We start from the raw sequence: 17,500 nt of genomic DNA on the forward strand, positions 1-17,500 counted from the left end.
ATAAACATTGTATTCATGCGCTGGCTGGCGGGGCAGCGAAAGTTCGGCCCTACCAACGGACTCGCACGTAAGTTCAAGTGACAGTTTGTAGCGGACTAATTGGGGAGGGGGCCCTTTCCTTGTGAGAGGTTTATTTCCCCCTCAGCTGAAAACTGGAGAATGCTCTTCAGACTTTGGAAGTCCTTTCACTTTACTGTTATAATGCTTGTTCTAAGCCGTTCTGGGCTTGTTATTGTGTTCCAGTTATCATTGGTTACTAAGTTAAGCCTGTGGAAACATAATGTTGTAAGATTGACTCAGTTAAGTTATGATGCAGCCTGATGAGGTAAAGCTAATGTCCTTAAATGTGAACGGTTTGGGAAACCCGATTAAAAGGTCTAAGGTAATGGCAAAATTGAAAAAAGAGAAGGCAGATATTATTTTTATGCAAGAAACCCATCTCTCCCAACAAGAGCATGAGAAATTGAAACGATTTGGTTTTAAAAATACTTTCTATAACTCATTTGTGCAAAGTCATAGAAGAGGGATTGCTATTCTGGTCGCTAATAAATTCAAATTTGAATCTTTTAAAGAAATAAAAGAAAAGGAGGGCAGATATCTCATTGTTAAGGGAAGGATTGAACAGGATATAGTAACCTTAGTAAATGTATATGCACCACCTGATACTAACAAACTGTTTTTCAAATCATTAATGGATGTGATTGCACTGGAAGCTGAGGGTGTCTGTATATGTGGTGGAGATTTTAATGTAGTATTAAATCAACATTTAGACACAACTAGCTTAACGAGAAATATAAATAAATTATCAAAATTGATTAACACAGCCTGGGATGATATCGGGTTTTGTGATGTCTGGAGACATATTAATCCATTTGACACAAACTACACTCACTACTCAGCTCCACATTGTACTTACTCCAGGATAGATTATTTTTTTATGCCAAAAAGTGACTGTTATAGGGTGAAAGAATGTAGAATTGGGGTAGCTGATGTCTCTGACCACAGTGCTGTGTACTTGACAGTTCAAATAGAAGGAAGGAAGAGGAAGACGGGTTGGAGGTTTAATGTAGGTATGTTAAATAACAAAGCAGCTGTAGAACAGATAAAACTGGAAATTAAAGATTATCTGAAGATAAATGACAATGGAGAGGTGGACCCATCTATACTGTGGGACTCATTGAAGGCGGTGATGCGTGGGAATTTGATTGCTTTAACAGCATTAAACAAAAAAAAGAAAATCAAGGAATACAATAACCTGGTATTAGATTTATCAAATGTGGAGCAACAACATAAAAAAAACAGAGACCCAGAACTGCTGGTGCATATAAAACAATTAAGGAAACAGATGAATGATCTATTAGAACAAGAAATTGAGAAGACGGCCCGATTCTATAAGCAGACCTATTATGAATCAGGTCCTAAAGCAGCCAAATTACTTGCCCGACGCTTGCGTAAACAACAAGTGGATAGTTCCATCCATAAGATACGGGAGCCAGAAACAAATCATTTGAAATATCAACCACAGGAAATAGAGACCATTTTTCTAAATTATTATAAACAATTGTATACAGAGACCTCCGATACCAAAGTGGAAGCCATGCAAATGTTTCTTAATGAGCTTGATTTGCCTTGTATTGGCAAGGTACAAAATGATTTCATTATAGCAGATTTTACACTAGAAGAAATAAATAATGCAATTGGCAACTTAAAATCAAGTAAGACTCCAGGTAGTGATGGCTTCCCTGCGGAGTGGTATAAAACCTTTAAAGAAGAACTAGCTCCACTCCTGCTAAAAACATTTAATTGGATTAAAAGAGAATGTAAACTTCCGCCATCATGGAATGAGGCAGTCATTACAGTACTCCCAAAGGAGGGCAAAGATAGGGAATATAGTAGTAATTATAGGCCCATTTCAATTCTCAATGTAGATTATAAAATGTACACAGCCATTATCGCAAAAAGACTTGAGAATATTCTCCCAGAATTAATAGACGAGGACCAAACAGGATTTGTAAAAAGCCGACAAACGCATGACAATATTAGAAGGACTCTACATTTGATAGATAGAATAGAAAGGGAAAATAAAAAGGCAGTAGTGCTAAGCCTCGACGCCGAAAAGGCTTTTGATCGGGTCAATTGGCAATTCCTGTATCAAACTTTAGATCGATTTGGCTTCAATGAGCAATCTGTTGATTTAATAAGAACACTTTATCAACAACCAACAGCAAAAATTAAAATTAATGGGTCATTATCTCCATCATTTATATTACAAAGAGGAACTAGACAAGGTTGTTGTCTCAGCCCCACATTATTTGCTTTTTATATTGAACCCCTGGCCCAGACAATCCGTCAACATGAACAACTACATGGCATCACAATTGGACATAGAGATCATTTAATTAGTTTATTCGCGGACGATATTTTGGTCCATTTAGTGGATCCTGAGAAGTCGTTCCCCATATTGATGGACATCCTCGAAGAATTTAATTATTATGCTGGTTACAAACTAAATATTACAAAGACACAACTTTTGTCATTTAATTACAAGCCTTCAGAAGAAATAAAACATAGGCATGATTTAAAATGGGATATGGAAGAAATAAAATATTTAGGGGTAATCATTACAAAAAATTTGAACAGATTATACGAGGCAAACTATAATTTGATTAATCAGAATATTAAAAAGGATATTGAACGATGGTCCACCTATCCATTGGATTTTGGCAGTAAGATAAATGTAATCAAGATGAACATGTTGCCTAGATTGCTATACCTGTTTCAAGCTTTGCCAGTAGGGATTCCTAAACACCAATTCTTTACCTGGGATAGACTTATTTCTAGGTTTATCTGGGATGGAAAGAAGCCTAGAATAAGATACACAACACTGCAGTTAGCCAAGCATAAAGGAGGAATGGCACTCCCAAATCTCAAAGATTACTTTTATGCAGCTCAGTTCCGTCCCCTTTTTCTGTGGTGTAATGATAACTATTTTGCTAGATGGAAGGAAATTGAGACATATGTTGAGGGTTATCAGATCCAGTCGGTTTTAGGAGAAAAAGAAATCCCCCTATTAGTCAAAAGTCAAATAGATTCAATAACCTCTGGCTCACTGGAGTTTTGGTTTGATTTTGTAAGGCAATTCAAACTAAGGAAAGACCAGAAAGCACTTAGATGGTTAGCCTTTGACACTCAATTTAAACCAGGAGAAAATGATGCCATATTTAAGCAATGGGGAGTAAAAGGTATTAAGGCAGTGTGTACACTGATGGAAAAAAACAAAGAATTACAGACTTTCCAAAAACTAAAAGAAACATTTTCTCTTCATAATCGGGACTTATTTAGGTATATACAATTTAGAGATTATTATAATAAAGAAATGAAGATGGAAATTTCTCACGAAATAAACCCAGTTATAAAGAATATGATCAATGCATATAAACCAAATAGTAAAAGTGTAAAAGTAATCTCCATGTTTTATGACAGTATTATGGAATGTAAGGGCAACTCAACATTGTATCTAAAATTAAGGTGGGAAAAAGAATTAAATGTAGACATTTCATCAGATGTATGGTACGATATGTGTGAAACTCAACATACTTCCACAAGTTCACATCAATTGAGGGTTTTCAACTGGAAAAATTTGGTGCGGTTTTTTATTACACCTAAAATCAGCAGTAAAGCATCTTCAACACCCCAACCATGTTGGAGACAGTGTGGCTGCTTAGAAGCACACCACACGCATATTTTTTGGAGTTGTGAAAAACTGAAGCCATTTTGGAAAGATGTACATTTAATCTTAATTACTGTGCTTGGATATAAGATTCCTTTGTCATGCACTGTCTTGTACTTTGGTCACATTTCACTGGTTACTCTACAGAGGGACAGATACTTGGTAAAGGTACTCCTTACAGCAGCAAGGAAAACCATAACTAGAAGCTGGTATAAACCTGATTCACCTAAACAGCAACAATGGTTTGATGTCATTCAGGAAATAAGGACAATGGAACGACTGACTTGTGTGATACGTTTGAGGTTAGATTTGTATGCTAAGAGATGGCAGAAGTGGATACTTTACTTAGACGAACTTTAAGGACACTGGCTCAGTCTGTTTGCATTCAAGTGTAAGGCAGCTACTTGAGCTGCGCTTAATCTTTACATAGGTATGTATTTCATCTTTTTATCTACAAACACGTTTTCCCACAGGCTCCGTTTTTGTTTGTTTTTGTTATAATTGTTTGTACATTACTGTATGTTTGTTTTATCTGCACTGAATTAACATCTGCAAGTTGATCTTACTATGTGTAGTTGAGATGTGCTAAAAACTCAATAAAAACTAAAGTACAAAAAAAATATTGCTCCTTTAACATCAAAGTTGACTTAAGGTGAATGAGAAGAAGGGAGAGCACAATGAGTCCATGGACCAGAGGGACGGGTTCAGGCTGGGGACCCGGAGACGGATCGGGTCAAATACTGGCATACTGACGAGATAAATGAGGACGGGTGAGCAGGTGGGCGGGGCCTAAGTGACGGATCAGAGTCACCAGGTGAAGAACATGATGTCAAATCAATCAGTTTTATGTATATATTTATTTAAGATTTATTTTAGATTTACAGGCTCAACACAGACTCAGAAAGGAAACATGTTTGAAGAATTCAATATATTATTTCTCAAAATTAATAAAAAAGAGTTTAGTCTGATAATTACAGTCAGGTTTCTGATAATATTCAGATATCTTTGGTTTCTCCTAATTAGCTCCATTGATAATTAACTCCTGCTGCCCTCTTCTGGAGGAGGCTGCTCACTGCAGATCTGAGGTCAGACTCATTAAATAATACCAAGTAATAATTCATCACAAATCATATTGTCGTCCAAAGTTTCCTCTTGATAATAAGTAAAAGAGAAGAATGAATTAAAAGTCACCATGTTGATGCATCTGATAACAATATGAATAAATCCTGATGCTGTAAAGAGCAGAGAGCATTTTCAACAGCGTCCTCGTGATGCGTTTAAAGAAGCTCTGACATCTGAGAACAGTAAGACAGCTCACTGACTGTTTTCTTATGTTGCATTAAAGGGTTAAAGCTGATCTACCTGAGCTCAACACACACTAACATCAACTGATGTTTGACTGACTGACTGAGACCGCTGTGTTGATGGTTCTGTTAATATTCAACCAGTAAATAAACACAAATCTACCCGCAGGATTGAGCAGTGACCTGGTCACCATGGAAGTCTTTAAATCAACCATCAACCAAACAGCAGAATCCAAACTCTGCAGGCAGCAGGACAGATGTTAACAGGCTAACAAGCTAACAGGCTAACAGTCACCAAGGATCAGTGTCACCATTTTGGTTTATTGGGCCTCCACCATCTTAGTTTTTGGCAGACTCCATTTTTGTTTTGGTCCATCGCCATCTTGGTTTTGGCAGATGTTACCTTGGTTTTAGTCCATCACCATCCTAGTTCTTGAGTCGCCATCTTGGTTACTGACTTTCCCCATTTTGTTTTTTGTCCTTTGCCATGTTGGCTTTAGTCGATCGCCATCTTGGTTTTAGTCCGTTGTCGTCTTGTTTTTTTGCAACCAGAAGGGACATTAGTTGGTGGGGCTAAGTAAAATGGAACAGGTTGAAAACACTCTGCCTTCATACCTTTAATACAGAACACAGTCGGACCTTCAACAGGCTTCTCTAATATCTGGTCTCTGGTCTCCTCTTCATGTCAGAAATAAACTGAACCTCTTTGGAGTTACAGACGTTCTCTTGGACTGTGAGGGATATTTGTTGAAACTATTTTGGGGCATGATTAGACTAAATGATTAATTAGCAATGAAAACAATCGTTTTCAAAGAAACGAGCTGAGCAGAAACTGTTTTATTTATTATTAAAGAACACAAAAGACACTGACTGTGATCCTCAGCAGAAGTGGACAAAGAGACTAAAGATGGAGGATCAGAGTCTCAGAGATCGGATCAGTCCGCCTACTGGATTAATAACTGATCTGAATCACGTTCACGGCTGCTTCCTGTCTACGCCATCTTCACTATCACGTTGTTGTACGGAGGATCCCACCGCTCCTCCTGATCCTCCTCCTGTGACTCCACATCCACGTCTTCTTCTTCTTCGTTGGTGCTTTGTGTAGCAGGAAGCACCCTCTGGGCTCGTTTGGGCACGGCGTAGTCGTCCACCCGCGGGTTGTATGGGTACTCGTGACCTTTAGGGTCGGCAACTGTTCCCATACTCCTCCAGGCGTCTCCTTTCATCTCCTCAGGGTCGTCGTACAAGGAGGTGGGAGGTTTCGGTCCCGGGGCGGCGCAGCCTTCGGGCTCATCGTAGATGTGTTCCACCTTCCTGTCCGCCGGGGCGACGTCGGCGTCAGCGTTCAGAAAGATGTTTCTGATCTTCATCTCGTCGATGCTGTCGTAGAGCGGGTCGGCACCAGACTCGACTCTGGACTGGGCTCCGTGGGCCTGATGGGAGTTCAAGATGTCAGTCATGAAGGTCACGGAGATGGTGTCGAAGGGGAGGGAGTACTCGGGCTCCTGGGGGGCGACAGGTGAGGTAGAGGGGGAGGGCATGCCGCCACCTCTCTTGGTGCCTCGCTCTGCGGCGGTGGGCAGGATGACCTGGGAGTACGTCTGGTCTGGGTTCGGGCTGGAGCTCGGTTTGGGGCTCTGGGCCTCGGGGCCGGCGTGAGGCAGAGGGCAGCTGGAGATCATCTTCACCTGGTTCTTACGGGGGACGCCGCGGGTGTCCAGAGTCAAACTCTTCACACCCGTCAGCATCTTATCCACCGGAGGCTCCAGTCGAGACTGAGGACAGAACACAACCAATCAGGGATCAATTATTTATCCTTCAAATCAGATCAGTCTTCAGCCGTCACTGTAAGGACTCAAACCGTCCAGCAGGTGGAGATGTTTAACTATTAAAGAACATACTTCTTCTTTTACTTTTACTACATTCTGCAGCTTCCCTTACAACCTTGCAAATTTCCCCGCTGCAGGACTAATGAAGGATTATCTTATCTTATCTTATCTAAAGTATGAGTATGAGTTCAATCTGGAAATAATACTTCCTCTTAACATCTACTGTGCAAAGGATTGTGGGTCAGAAAATGGCCAGAGAAGCTTCAGGCCATTTTCAGGAGAAGCTTATCTACTAACTCCATCCATAAATCCATAAAGCTCATCAATGAGCCTCACTGATGTTCCTTCTTCATCATCATCATCATCATCATCATCATCATCATCATCATCATCATCATCATCACACTGTAGTTTATTCTGACACATACTCACTACAGCACCACATGTAAACTAAACTGTTTGTTTGATAAAAACTACAGTGATGTTATGTTGAAACTACATGTTTTTCTTTTAAAAATATCTATTTATGTCATCAGAAGGAACCAATGAGACGCAGACAGGAAGTCAGACGGTGTTGAGAGACGGACCAACGTGTTGGTTTGAGATTCGGGTGGTGTAGATGTGTCCTACCAGCTGGAGGCGCTGTTGTTGTTGTTGCTGTTGTGAAGGACAGGAGCTCTCTTTGTCTTTGAGATGAATCATCTGTAGATTTGGACTTTGAGTCACCAAGCTGTACACACCGTCAGCTGCCTGCACACAGAAACAGTTCAGACACTCCAGTCTGAATCTACAAACATGTCAAAGAACACGTAACATGTATGTGAATAGAAACTGAAAACATGATCATAAAAACTTCAGTTATCTAAATGTATCCTTTAATTAATCCTAAAAGCCTTTGCATTTGTGACTTAATAATGCAATTGTGATTTTATTCAGAAAATTCTGACTTTATTTAGAAAACCTTGACTTTATTCTGGAAAGCCTGTCTTCAATCCTTCCTTGAATCCTGTCCAATTCTAAAGGCTGTGACTTTATTTTGAAACCATGGACCTGTAATGTGAGCTCACCTGAGCAGCAGGGGATTGTGGGATATGGCCTCGGAGCTGAGGCAGCGGGAGGGTCCTGCTCTGGACCAGGGGTGGGTTGAGGGGCAGGGGGGGCAGGTTCTTGTCTTGGGGGGTCTCTGGACTGGTCTGGGCCCCGCTGGAGGTCTGCCTCTGGGGGAAGGAGATCCGCTGCCGGTTGATGGCAGCTTCAACCGCCTGAAACACGAAGTTCCCCTGTTTGGTGTCGAACTCAAAACTGCCCTCGCCGGAGTCGCACCTCCGCCCGGCCTCGAAGGAGAAGGTGGACTGAAGGACAGGAAACACATCCAGGTTAGATCCATTAAAGCCTGACTTTATCCTGCCTTTATTTTATTTCTTCATCCTGACTTCATCCTGACTTTATTCTGACTTTATCCTGACTTTATCCTGACTTTATTCTGACTTTATCCTGACTTTATCCTGCCTTTATTTTATTTCTTCATCCTGACTTTATTCTGACTTCATCCTGACTTTATTCTGACTTTATCCTGACTTTATTCTGACTTTATTCTGACTTTATCCTGACTTTATCCTGACTTTATCCTGACTTTATCCTGACTTTATCCTGACTTTATTCTGACTTTATCCTGACTTTATTCTGACTTTATTTTGACTTTATCCTGACTTTATCCTGACTTCATCCTGACTTTATTCTGACTTTATCCTGACTTTATTCTGACTTTATCCTGACTTTATTCTGACTTTATCCTGACTTTATTTTGACTTTATCCTGACTTCATCCTGACTTTATTCTGACTTTATCCTGACTTTATTCTGACTTTATCCTGACTTTATCCTGACTTTATTCTGACTTTATTCTGACTTTATCCTGACTTTATTCTGACTTTATCCTGACTTTATCCTGCCTTTATTTTATTTCTTCATCCTGACTTTATTCTGACTTCATCCTGACTTTATTCTGACTTTATCCTGACTTTATTCTGACTTTATCCTGACTTTATTTTATTTCTTCATCCTGACTTCATCCTGACTTTATTCTGACTTTATCCTGACTTTATTCTGACTTTATCCTGACTTTATCCTGCCTTTATTTTATTTCTTCATCCTGACTTTATTCTGACTTCATCCTGACTTTATTCTGACTTTATCCTGACTTTATTCTGACTTTATCCTGACTTTATTCTGACTTCATCCTGACTTTATCCTGACTTTATTCTGACTTTATCCTGACTTTATTCTGACTTTATTTTGACTTTATCCTGACTTTATCCTGACTTCATCCTGACTTTATTCTGACTTTATCCTGACTTTATTCTGACTTTATTCTGACTTTATCCTGACTTTATTCTGACTTTATCCTGACTTTATTTTGACTTTATCCTGACTTCATCCTGACTTTATTCTGACTTTATTCTGACTTTATCCTGACTTTATCCTGACTTTATCCTGACTTTATTCTGACTTTATCCTGCCTTTATTTTATTTCTTCATCCTGACTTTATTCTGACTTCATCCTGACTTTATTCTGACTTTATCCTGACTTTATTCTGACTTTATCCTGACTTTATTCTGACTTTATCCTGCCTTTATTTTATTTCTTCATCCTGACTTTATTCTGACTTCATCCTGACTTTATTCTGACTTTATCCTGACTTTATCCTGACTTTATTTTGACTTTATCCTGACTTTATTCTGACTTTATCCTGACTTAATCCTGACTTGATCCTGACTTGATCCTGACTTTTTAACCAGGTGTGTGTGTGTCTTTGTTTATGTGTGTGTGTCTCACCTTGTCCCGTCCGAAGCGTCTCAGGTACTTGTATGGCCAGCTAAACACCACGTCTCCGTTCTTCTCCAGCAGGTGGAGCGCGTCGACGTCGGCTCGTAGGAATCCGTCTCCTTTCATTCGGCATCGATCCGACGCCTCCGTCCTCCGAACACACACTCTGAAGTCACGCACTAACACACACACACACACACACACACACACACACACACACACACACACACACACACACACACACACACACATATTGATCAGCTATGATGTCATCTAGAGCTCAAGCCACAACTCCAATAATCAATTAGAAGATTAATTGTGTGAGTGACTAAAGTAAATCAAGTGGGACCTTTAACTTTAAAGTCATATTATATTTAGTTTTTGTGTAGAAACGTCTTTAAATGTTCCTGATGACCTCAATGATACTTTACTTTAATTCAGTTATAATCATCTTTATAAGCTTAAACGTTTTAAGGTTTCTGCTCTTTGAGAAACAAATCCAACACTGCTGAGTTCTCCGTCCAAAAATATTCTGATAAAAAATAACATAAGTTTTTCAAATGGGTTAGGGTTAAAACATGTGTGACATTAAACATCCTCTTCTGTGACGGCAGCAGAAACCACACACACACCACACACACACACACACACACACAGTCAGCCAGTCGTGTGTGTGTGTGTCTGTGTGTGTGTCTGTGTGTGTGTGTGTGTGTGTGTGTGCGTGCGTGCGTGCGTGCGTGCGTGCGTGCGTGCGTGCGTGCGTGCTGCAGGTGTGTTTGTGGAGCAGCACATTTTGACCTGGTTCCTACACCCGTCTGTGGTTCTATTTATATCTCTGAACAACGTTTACTGTTCATGGTTTCTTTGCTGACGGTTCACGTCTGAGTGTCGTCTGTTAGAATGAGATTATAAAGACTTTCTTTGTCATACTTGTATATGTAGATAGTATTTATGTGTGTAAATAAACTCTGCGTGTTTTTCTGTTTGCAGTATTTTGGGATCAGATAACAAAATGTATAGATAAGAACCCTTAAAACAACTAATCCGTCAAAATAAAATAAAATTGTCAGTAGTTGAACTGATTCTGTTGGTCTGAGTCATTATATATTATATCTATAAATATCTATAAATATATGTAAATATGATGTAATGTATTATGTCTCACTGGTCCAGAGCTTAATAAAGATCAAACAGAGTTCTGGTTCACCTCACAGCTACTAATAGATATAAAGTGACAATCAGACCAGTGAAACCAGTGAAACCAGTAGAGGATCAATAGAAACTTCAGAACCACACAACTAAGAAGCAACATGCTGCTCAACTTCCTGTTTAGAAACAGGAAGTTTGTCCTGTGAAGATATAAAAGATGAAGTCGCCCTGCAGCCGCCGACCACAAACACACACACATACACACACTAGTTTCCACTACACACACACACACACACACACTAGTTTCCACTACACACACACACACACACACACACACACACACAGTTTCCACTACACAATGACACACACGCACACACACACACACACACACACACACACACACACACACACACACACACACACACACACACACACACACACACACACACACACACACACACACACACACACACACACACACACACACACACACACACACACACACACACACACACACACACACACACACACACACATACATTACATTACATTACATTACAGTCATGTAGCAGACGCTTTTATCCAAAGCGACTTACAGGAAGTGTGTTCAACATAGGTATTCAAGAGAACTACTAGTCACCAGAAGTCATCAGTGCATCTCCTTTCTTAAACAAGCATCTAAGAGCAGAAACCAGAGCAAAAGTATAGTGCAGAGGCAAATTACTACGAAAACAATAAGTACAACAACTGATACGAATACAATAAGTGGTACGAGGAAGGCTCAGGGTAGTACTTCTTTATCAGTAGTACTTCTTTATCAGGTAGTACTTCTTTATCAGGTAGTACTTCATCAGGGTAGTACTTCTTTATCAGGTAGTACTTCTTTATCAGGTAGTACTTCTTTATCAGGTAGTACTTCTTTATCAGGTAGTAGTTTCTTTATCAGGTAGTACTTCTTTATCAGGTAGTAGTAGTACTTCTTTATCAGGTAGTACTTCTTTATCAGGTAGTACTTCTTTATCAGGTAGTACTTCTTTATCAGGTAGTACTTCTTTATCAGGTAGTACTTCTTTATCAGGTAGTACTTCTTTATCAGTAGTACTTCTTTATCAGGTAGTACTTCTTTATCAGGTAGTACTTCTTGAAGAGGTGAGTTTAAAGATGGGCAGCGACTCTGCTGTCCTGAGGTCAGTGGGGAGTTCATTCCTCCACTGAGGGGTCAGGACAGAAAGAAGCTGTGACCGGGTGGATCGGCTGCAGGGACCTCTGAGCGACGGGGCAACCAGTCACCCCGAGGCAGCAGAGAGGAGTGGTGGGGGGGGGTGTAGGGCTTCATGGTCTAGAGATAGGAAGGAGCTGTTCCTCTCACTGCCCTGTAGGCACCAGAGTCTGTAACTGGATGCTCCTACAGGGAGCCAGTGTAGAGAACGGAGAAGGGAAGTTGTGTGAGAGAACTTGGGTCATTGAACACCAGACGAGCTGCAGCTTTCTGGACGAGCTCCAGAGGTCTGATGGCCGACACCGGGGCTCCAGTAGTGAGTTGCAGTAGTCCAGGCGGGAGATGAGCAGAGCCTGTAGAGCACCTGCACTGTCTCCTCAGTGAGGAAGGGGAGAATCCTCCTGATGTTGTAGAGGAGGAATCTGCAGGAGCGTGTGACCGATGCAATGTTTGCTGAGAGCGACAGTTGGTCGTCCAGGGTCACACCCAGATTCCTCACAGTCCCAGTTGGCGTCACCACGGCATCATCAATGGTGATGGACAGGTCTCGGTGCGGGCAGCCCTTCCCCGGGAGGAACAGTAGCTCGGTTTTGTCCAGGTTGAGCTTCAGGTGGTGTGTCGCCATCCACTTCGAGATGTCAGCCAAGCACGCAGCAATGCGTGCCTCCACTTGGGTGTCACCGGGAGGAAATGACAAGACCAGCTGGGTGTCATCGGCATAACAATGGTAAGAGAAGTCATGCGAGCGAATAACAGAACCCAGAGATGTTGTGTAGAGCGAGAAGAGAAGGGGGCCCAGAACTGAACCTTGTGGAACCCCCGTAGTCAGCATGCGTGGTTCCGACACGGCCCCCCTCCATGTCACCTGGTAGGATCGGCCTGTCAGGTAGGATGCAAACAGCAGACCGTTCTCCATTTACGCTCAGCCGCTCTTAGGCTCCGTCTATCAGTACGCACTGAGTCCCACAGCCACGGGGCAGGAGGAGTTGGCCGTGCAGGCCTGGAGGTGAAGGGACAGAGGTTGTCCAAAGAGGAGGAAAGGGTGGAGAGGAGAAGATCAGTAGCAGTATCGGGGGATAGGAGAGAGAAGGATTCAGGGTCAGGGAGGGCAGAGGTAACGGAAGAGGAAAGATCAGCGGGGGAGAGGGAGCGGAGGTGACTACAGGTAGAAACCATGTGGGTAGGTGGAGGAAGTAAGGGGGGAGAGGAGAGGGAGAGGGAGTAGGACATGAAGTAGTGGTCCGAGAGCTGGAGGGGAGTGACAGAGAGGTTAGCAGTAGAACAGTGTCTAGTGAAGATAAGATCCAGCTGGTTGCCGGCTGGCAGTTCCAAAGCCCCCCCAACACCACTTGCTCACCATGGGCTGAGAGAGTGGGATAGATGAGATTAGTGGGGTCACGGCACCTGGGAGTGACCCACTGTCTACGTGACCACCGGACAGAGGAACAGACAGAAATAGGATGCAGACACATGGTAGTCAGTATAAACAAATTACTGACCCGCAAGTACATGCTGGAGAAGTCATTGCTTGAAGAAGTCTGGCTTGAAAAAGTCGCCCTAGCCTTTGTTCGCCAGACGCTTGAAAGCTGACGCTTCCAGCCACCAGCAGTGGTTAAGGACCTACCTACTACACACACACACACTACACACACGCACACACACACTACACACACACACACACACACACACACACACATACTACACACACGCACACACACTGACTGACTGTCTTTATCAGAAGTAAAAATACTTAGTAGTAAAACTTGCAGATAGAAGTTTTCAGCTCCAAAACTAGAAGTACTTCATGTCTGTGAAGTACTGAGGTATTGTGTTCTGCGTTAGTTACTCCTGTTGGTTCTCATGTTCTAATAAAGATGGAGGAGCCTCATGTCCTGATCAATACTAATCAATGACTTTGTTTATGGATATCAGATAATACCTGTAGAGCTGATCATTAAAGTCATAAATGAACCTCCGATGTTTGTGTTCACTGTGTAAGAGTCAGATCAATGATGAGTCACAGGTTTCAGGACCAGGACCAGGACCAGGACTAGGACCAGGACCAGGACCAGGACTAGGACCAGGACCAGGACCAGGACCAGGACTAGGACCAGGACCAGGACCAGACCGGCTGCTATATGTAACATCGCGGGGAACAAGGCAGAGATGAAAGAGGAAGTGAGGTTTGGTTTGAGGTGTGACAGGAAGTCGTTAGTGACTGTCCAACTGAAGATGAAGATGAGCAGAAAAGTGTTGAAGAGTTTTATCGACGATCAATAAATAATCTATAATCGTTACTGAGTCACTAATCAATGAGTTTAGTGTAAATGAGTTAAAGGAGGATTTAAAAATTGGAAACTTCCCCACTGCGGGACTAATAAAGGATTATCTTATTCTATCTTAAAACATTCATCAACATCATCAGGACTGATGTTAGCATGCTGACCAGCTAACCCCGGCCTACTGATGTTAGCATGCTGACCAGCTAACCCCGGCCTACTGATGTTAGCATGCTGACCAGCTAACCCCGGCCTACTGATGTTAGCATGCTGACCAGCTAACCCTGGCCTACTGATGTTAGCATGCTGACCAGCTAACCCCGGCCTACTGATGTTAGCATGCTGACCAGCTAACCCTGGCCTACTGATGTTAGCATGCTGACCAGCTAACCCTGGCCTACTGATGTTAGCATGCTGACCAGCTAACCCTGGCCTACTGATGTTAGCATGCTGACCAGCTAACCCTGGCCTACTGATGTTAGCATGCTGACCAGCTAACCCCGGCCTACTGATGTTAGCATGCTGACCAGCTAACCCTGGCCTACTGATGTTAGCATGCTGACCAGCTAACCCTGATGTTAGCATGCTAACCAGCTAACCCTGGCCTACTGATGTTAGCATGCTGACCAGCTAACCCTGGCCTACTGATGTTAGCATGCTAACCAGCTAACCCTGGCCTACTGATGTTAGCATGCTAACCAGCTAACCCTGGCCTACTGATGTTAGCATGCTGACCAGCTAACCCTGGCCTACTGATGTTAGCATGCTAACCAGCTAACCCTGGCCTACTGATGTTAGCATGCTGACCAGCTAACCCCGGCCTACTGATGTTAGCATGCTGACCAGCTAACCCTGGCCTACTGATGTTAGCATGCTGACCAGCTAACCCCGGCCTACTGATGTTAGCATGCTGACCAGCTCCCAGATCCCAGGGGTCTGATCCCGTTACACAGGTTGGACCCAGCAGCCAGCTGTGAGTCCTGGTTATGGTTTGTTCGGGCCGGTGGTCCGTCTCCTGAGTGGTGGCTACCTGTCTCTCTGCAGCAGATGTAATGAGTGGTGGCTACCTGTCTCTCTGCAGCAGATGTAATGAGTGGTGGCTACCTGTCTCTCTGCAGCAGATGTAATGAGTGGTGGCTACCTGTCTCTCTGCAGCTGTACAGAGAGTTGTCTTCCATTCCTGCGTCTTCGTCCGCTGCTCTTCCTCTCGACAGGCTGCCTCTCTTCACTCCGGGATCCGTCCAGTTCATCTGTCACACATTGATCACATATTGATCACATATTGATCACATATTGATCACACATTGATCACATATTGATCAAACATTGATCACATTGATCAAACATTGATCACACATTGATCACATATTGATCAAACATTGATCACATATTGATCACACATTGATCAGATCAATCAGTTTGATGTTTTCATCGTAACGTTTCCGTTTGAATAATCACAGTTTTTGACTACAGTCACATGATCACTGAATCAGTCACATGATCACTGAATCGAGAAGAACGGACATTGTTTTAATAAGGGGAAGCACTTCCTGTCTGCAGGAAATTAAAAGAAGAAGTCCGAAAAAAACGGTCTGTTGCAGATGTTTGACAATAGTAATATAACATAACATAACATAATAACATAACATATTATAACATAACATAGCATAACATAATATAACATAACATAACATATTATAATTATAACATAACATAGCATAACATAATATAACATAATATAACATAACATAATATAACATAACATAACATAATATAACATAACATAACATAAACATAATATAACATAACATAATATAACATAATATAACATAATATAACATAATATAACATAATATAACATAACATAACATAATATAACATAACATAACATAACATAACTAGTGCTGGGCAACGGTTACATTTTTTAATCGCGATTAATCGCATGATTTTCTGCATTAATCGCGATTAATCGCATTATGTGCATAATTCAATAATGAATTCAACAGTAGTGTATTGCGCACTTTTATTTTAAAAGTACTGCTATATGAACAAAAGTGAAATAACATTTAAACAAATAAGGTGCTTTTTAACAGCAGTATTCCCTTTACACAGTAGCAGTTAAAATATTTATTTTAAATCTCAACTTAAACATTAATGTAATCAAATCAAATATAAAACCAAAGCTATTTGCCACTGCCAGGGCATTAACGATTTATCTAGTTTGTTAAAGAAAAACAAGTTACCCTCAGAGTCCAGAGCCACGATCCTAACATTATAACAGGCACCTTCCGAGCAACAGCAGGTTAACATTTATAAATCTGTTTCTTTTTTTTCGCTTTTGTAGTGACGGTGCGTCTTGAGGGAGGCTCATGCGTCTTGAGGGAGGCTCATATTACATTACATTACATTACAGTCATTTAGCAGACGCTTTTATCCAAAGCGACTTACAGGAAGTGTATTCAACATAGGTATTCAAGAGAACTACTAGTCACCAGAAGTCATCAGTGCATCTCCTTTCTTAAACAAGCATCTAAAAGCATAAACCAGAGCAAAAGTATAGTGCAGAGGCAAGTTACTACGAAAACAATCCTCCGAATCCTCCTGATGTTGTAGAGGAGGAATCTGCAGGAGCATGTGACCGATGCAATGTTTGCTGAGAACGACAGTTGGTCGTCCAGGGTCACACCCAGATTCCTCACAGTCCGAGTTGGCGTCACCACGGCATCATCAATGGTGATGGACAGGTCTCGGTGCGGGCAGCCCTTCCCCGGGAGGAACAGTAGCTCGGTTTTGTCCAGGTTGAGCTTCAGGTGGTGTGTCGCCATCCACTTCGAGATGTCAGCCAAGCACGCAGCAATGCGTGCCTCCACTTGGGTGTCACCGGGAGGAAATGACAAGACCAGCTGGGTGTCATCGGCATAACAATGGTAAGAGAAGTCATGCGAGCGAATAACAGAACCCAGAGATGTTGTGTAGAGCGAGAAGAGAAGGGGGCCCAGAACTGAACCTTGTGGAACCCCCGTAGTCAGCATGCGTGGTTCCGACACGGCCCCCCTCCATGTCACCTGGTAGGATCGGCCTGTCAGGTAGGATGCAAGCAGGGAGAGTGCAGAGCCTGAGACGCCCATCCCCTCGAGGGTGGAGAGGAGGATCTGGTGGTTCAC

General features: G+C 42.1%; 1 protein-coding gene across 2 annotated transcripts in view; it reads right to left on the minus strand.

Moving 5' to 3' along the window:
* Positions 1-4,394: 4,394 nt before the first annotated feature.
* Positions 4,395-17,500, minus strand: part of dok2 (docking protein 2) — an 18,632-nt gene continuing 5,526 nt past the window's right edge. The window contains exons 4-8 of one of the 2 annotated variants that reach the window (XM_054610841.1): positions 15,478-15,586; positions 9,699-9,868; positions 7,931-8,215; positions 7,494-7,613; positions 4,395-6,809 (exon numbers count right to left, since the gene is read on the minus strand). In XM_054610841.1, the coding sequence (XP_054466816.1) occupies positions 6,027-6,809; positions 7,494-7,613; positions 7,931-8,215; positions 9,699-9,868; positions 15,478-15,586 (1,467 nt within the window). In that variant the 3' untranslated portion in view covers positions 4,395-6,026. The remainder of the gene's footprint in view (positions 6,810-7,493; positions 7,614-7,930; positions 8,216-9,698; positions 9,869-15,477; positions 15,587-17,500) is intronic. The other variant, XM_054610840.1, reaches the window with a different exon arrangement.

This window comes from Anoplopoma fimbria, chromosome 13 (assembly GCF_027596085.1).
Source record: "Anoplopoma fimbria isolate UVic2021 breed Golden Eagle Sablefish chromosome 13, Afim_UVic_2022, whole genome shotgun sequence".
NCBI lineage: Eukaryota > Metazoa > Chordata > Actinopteri > Perciformes > Anoplopomatidae > Anoplopoma > Anoplopoma fimbria.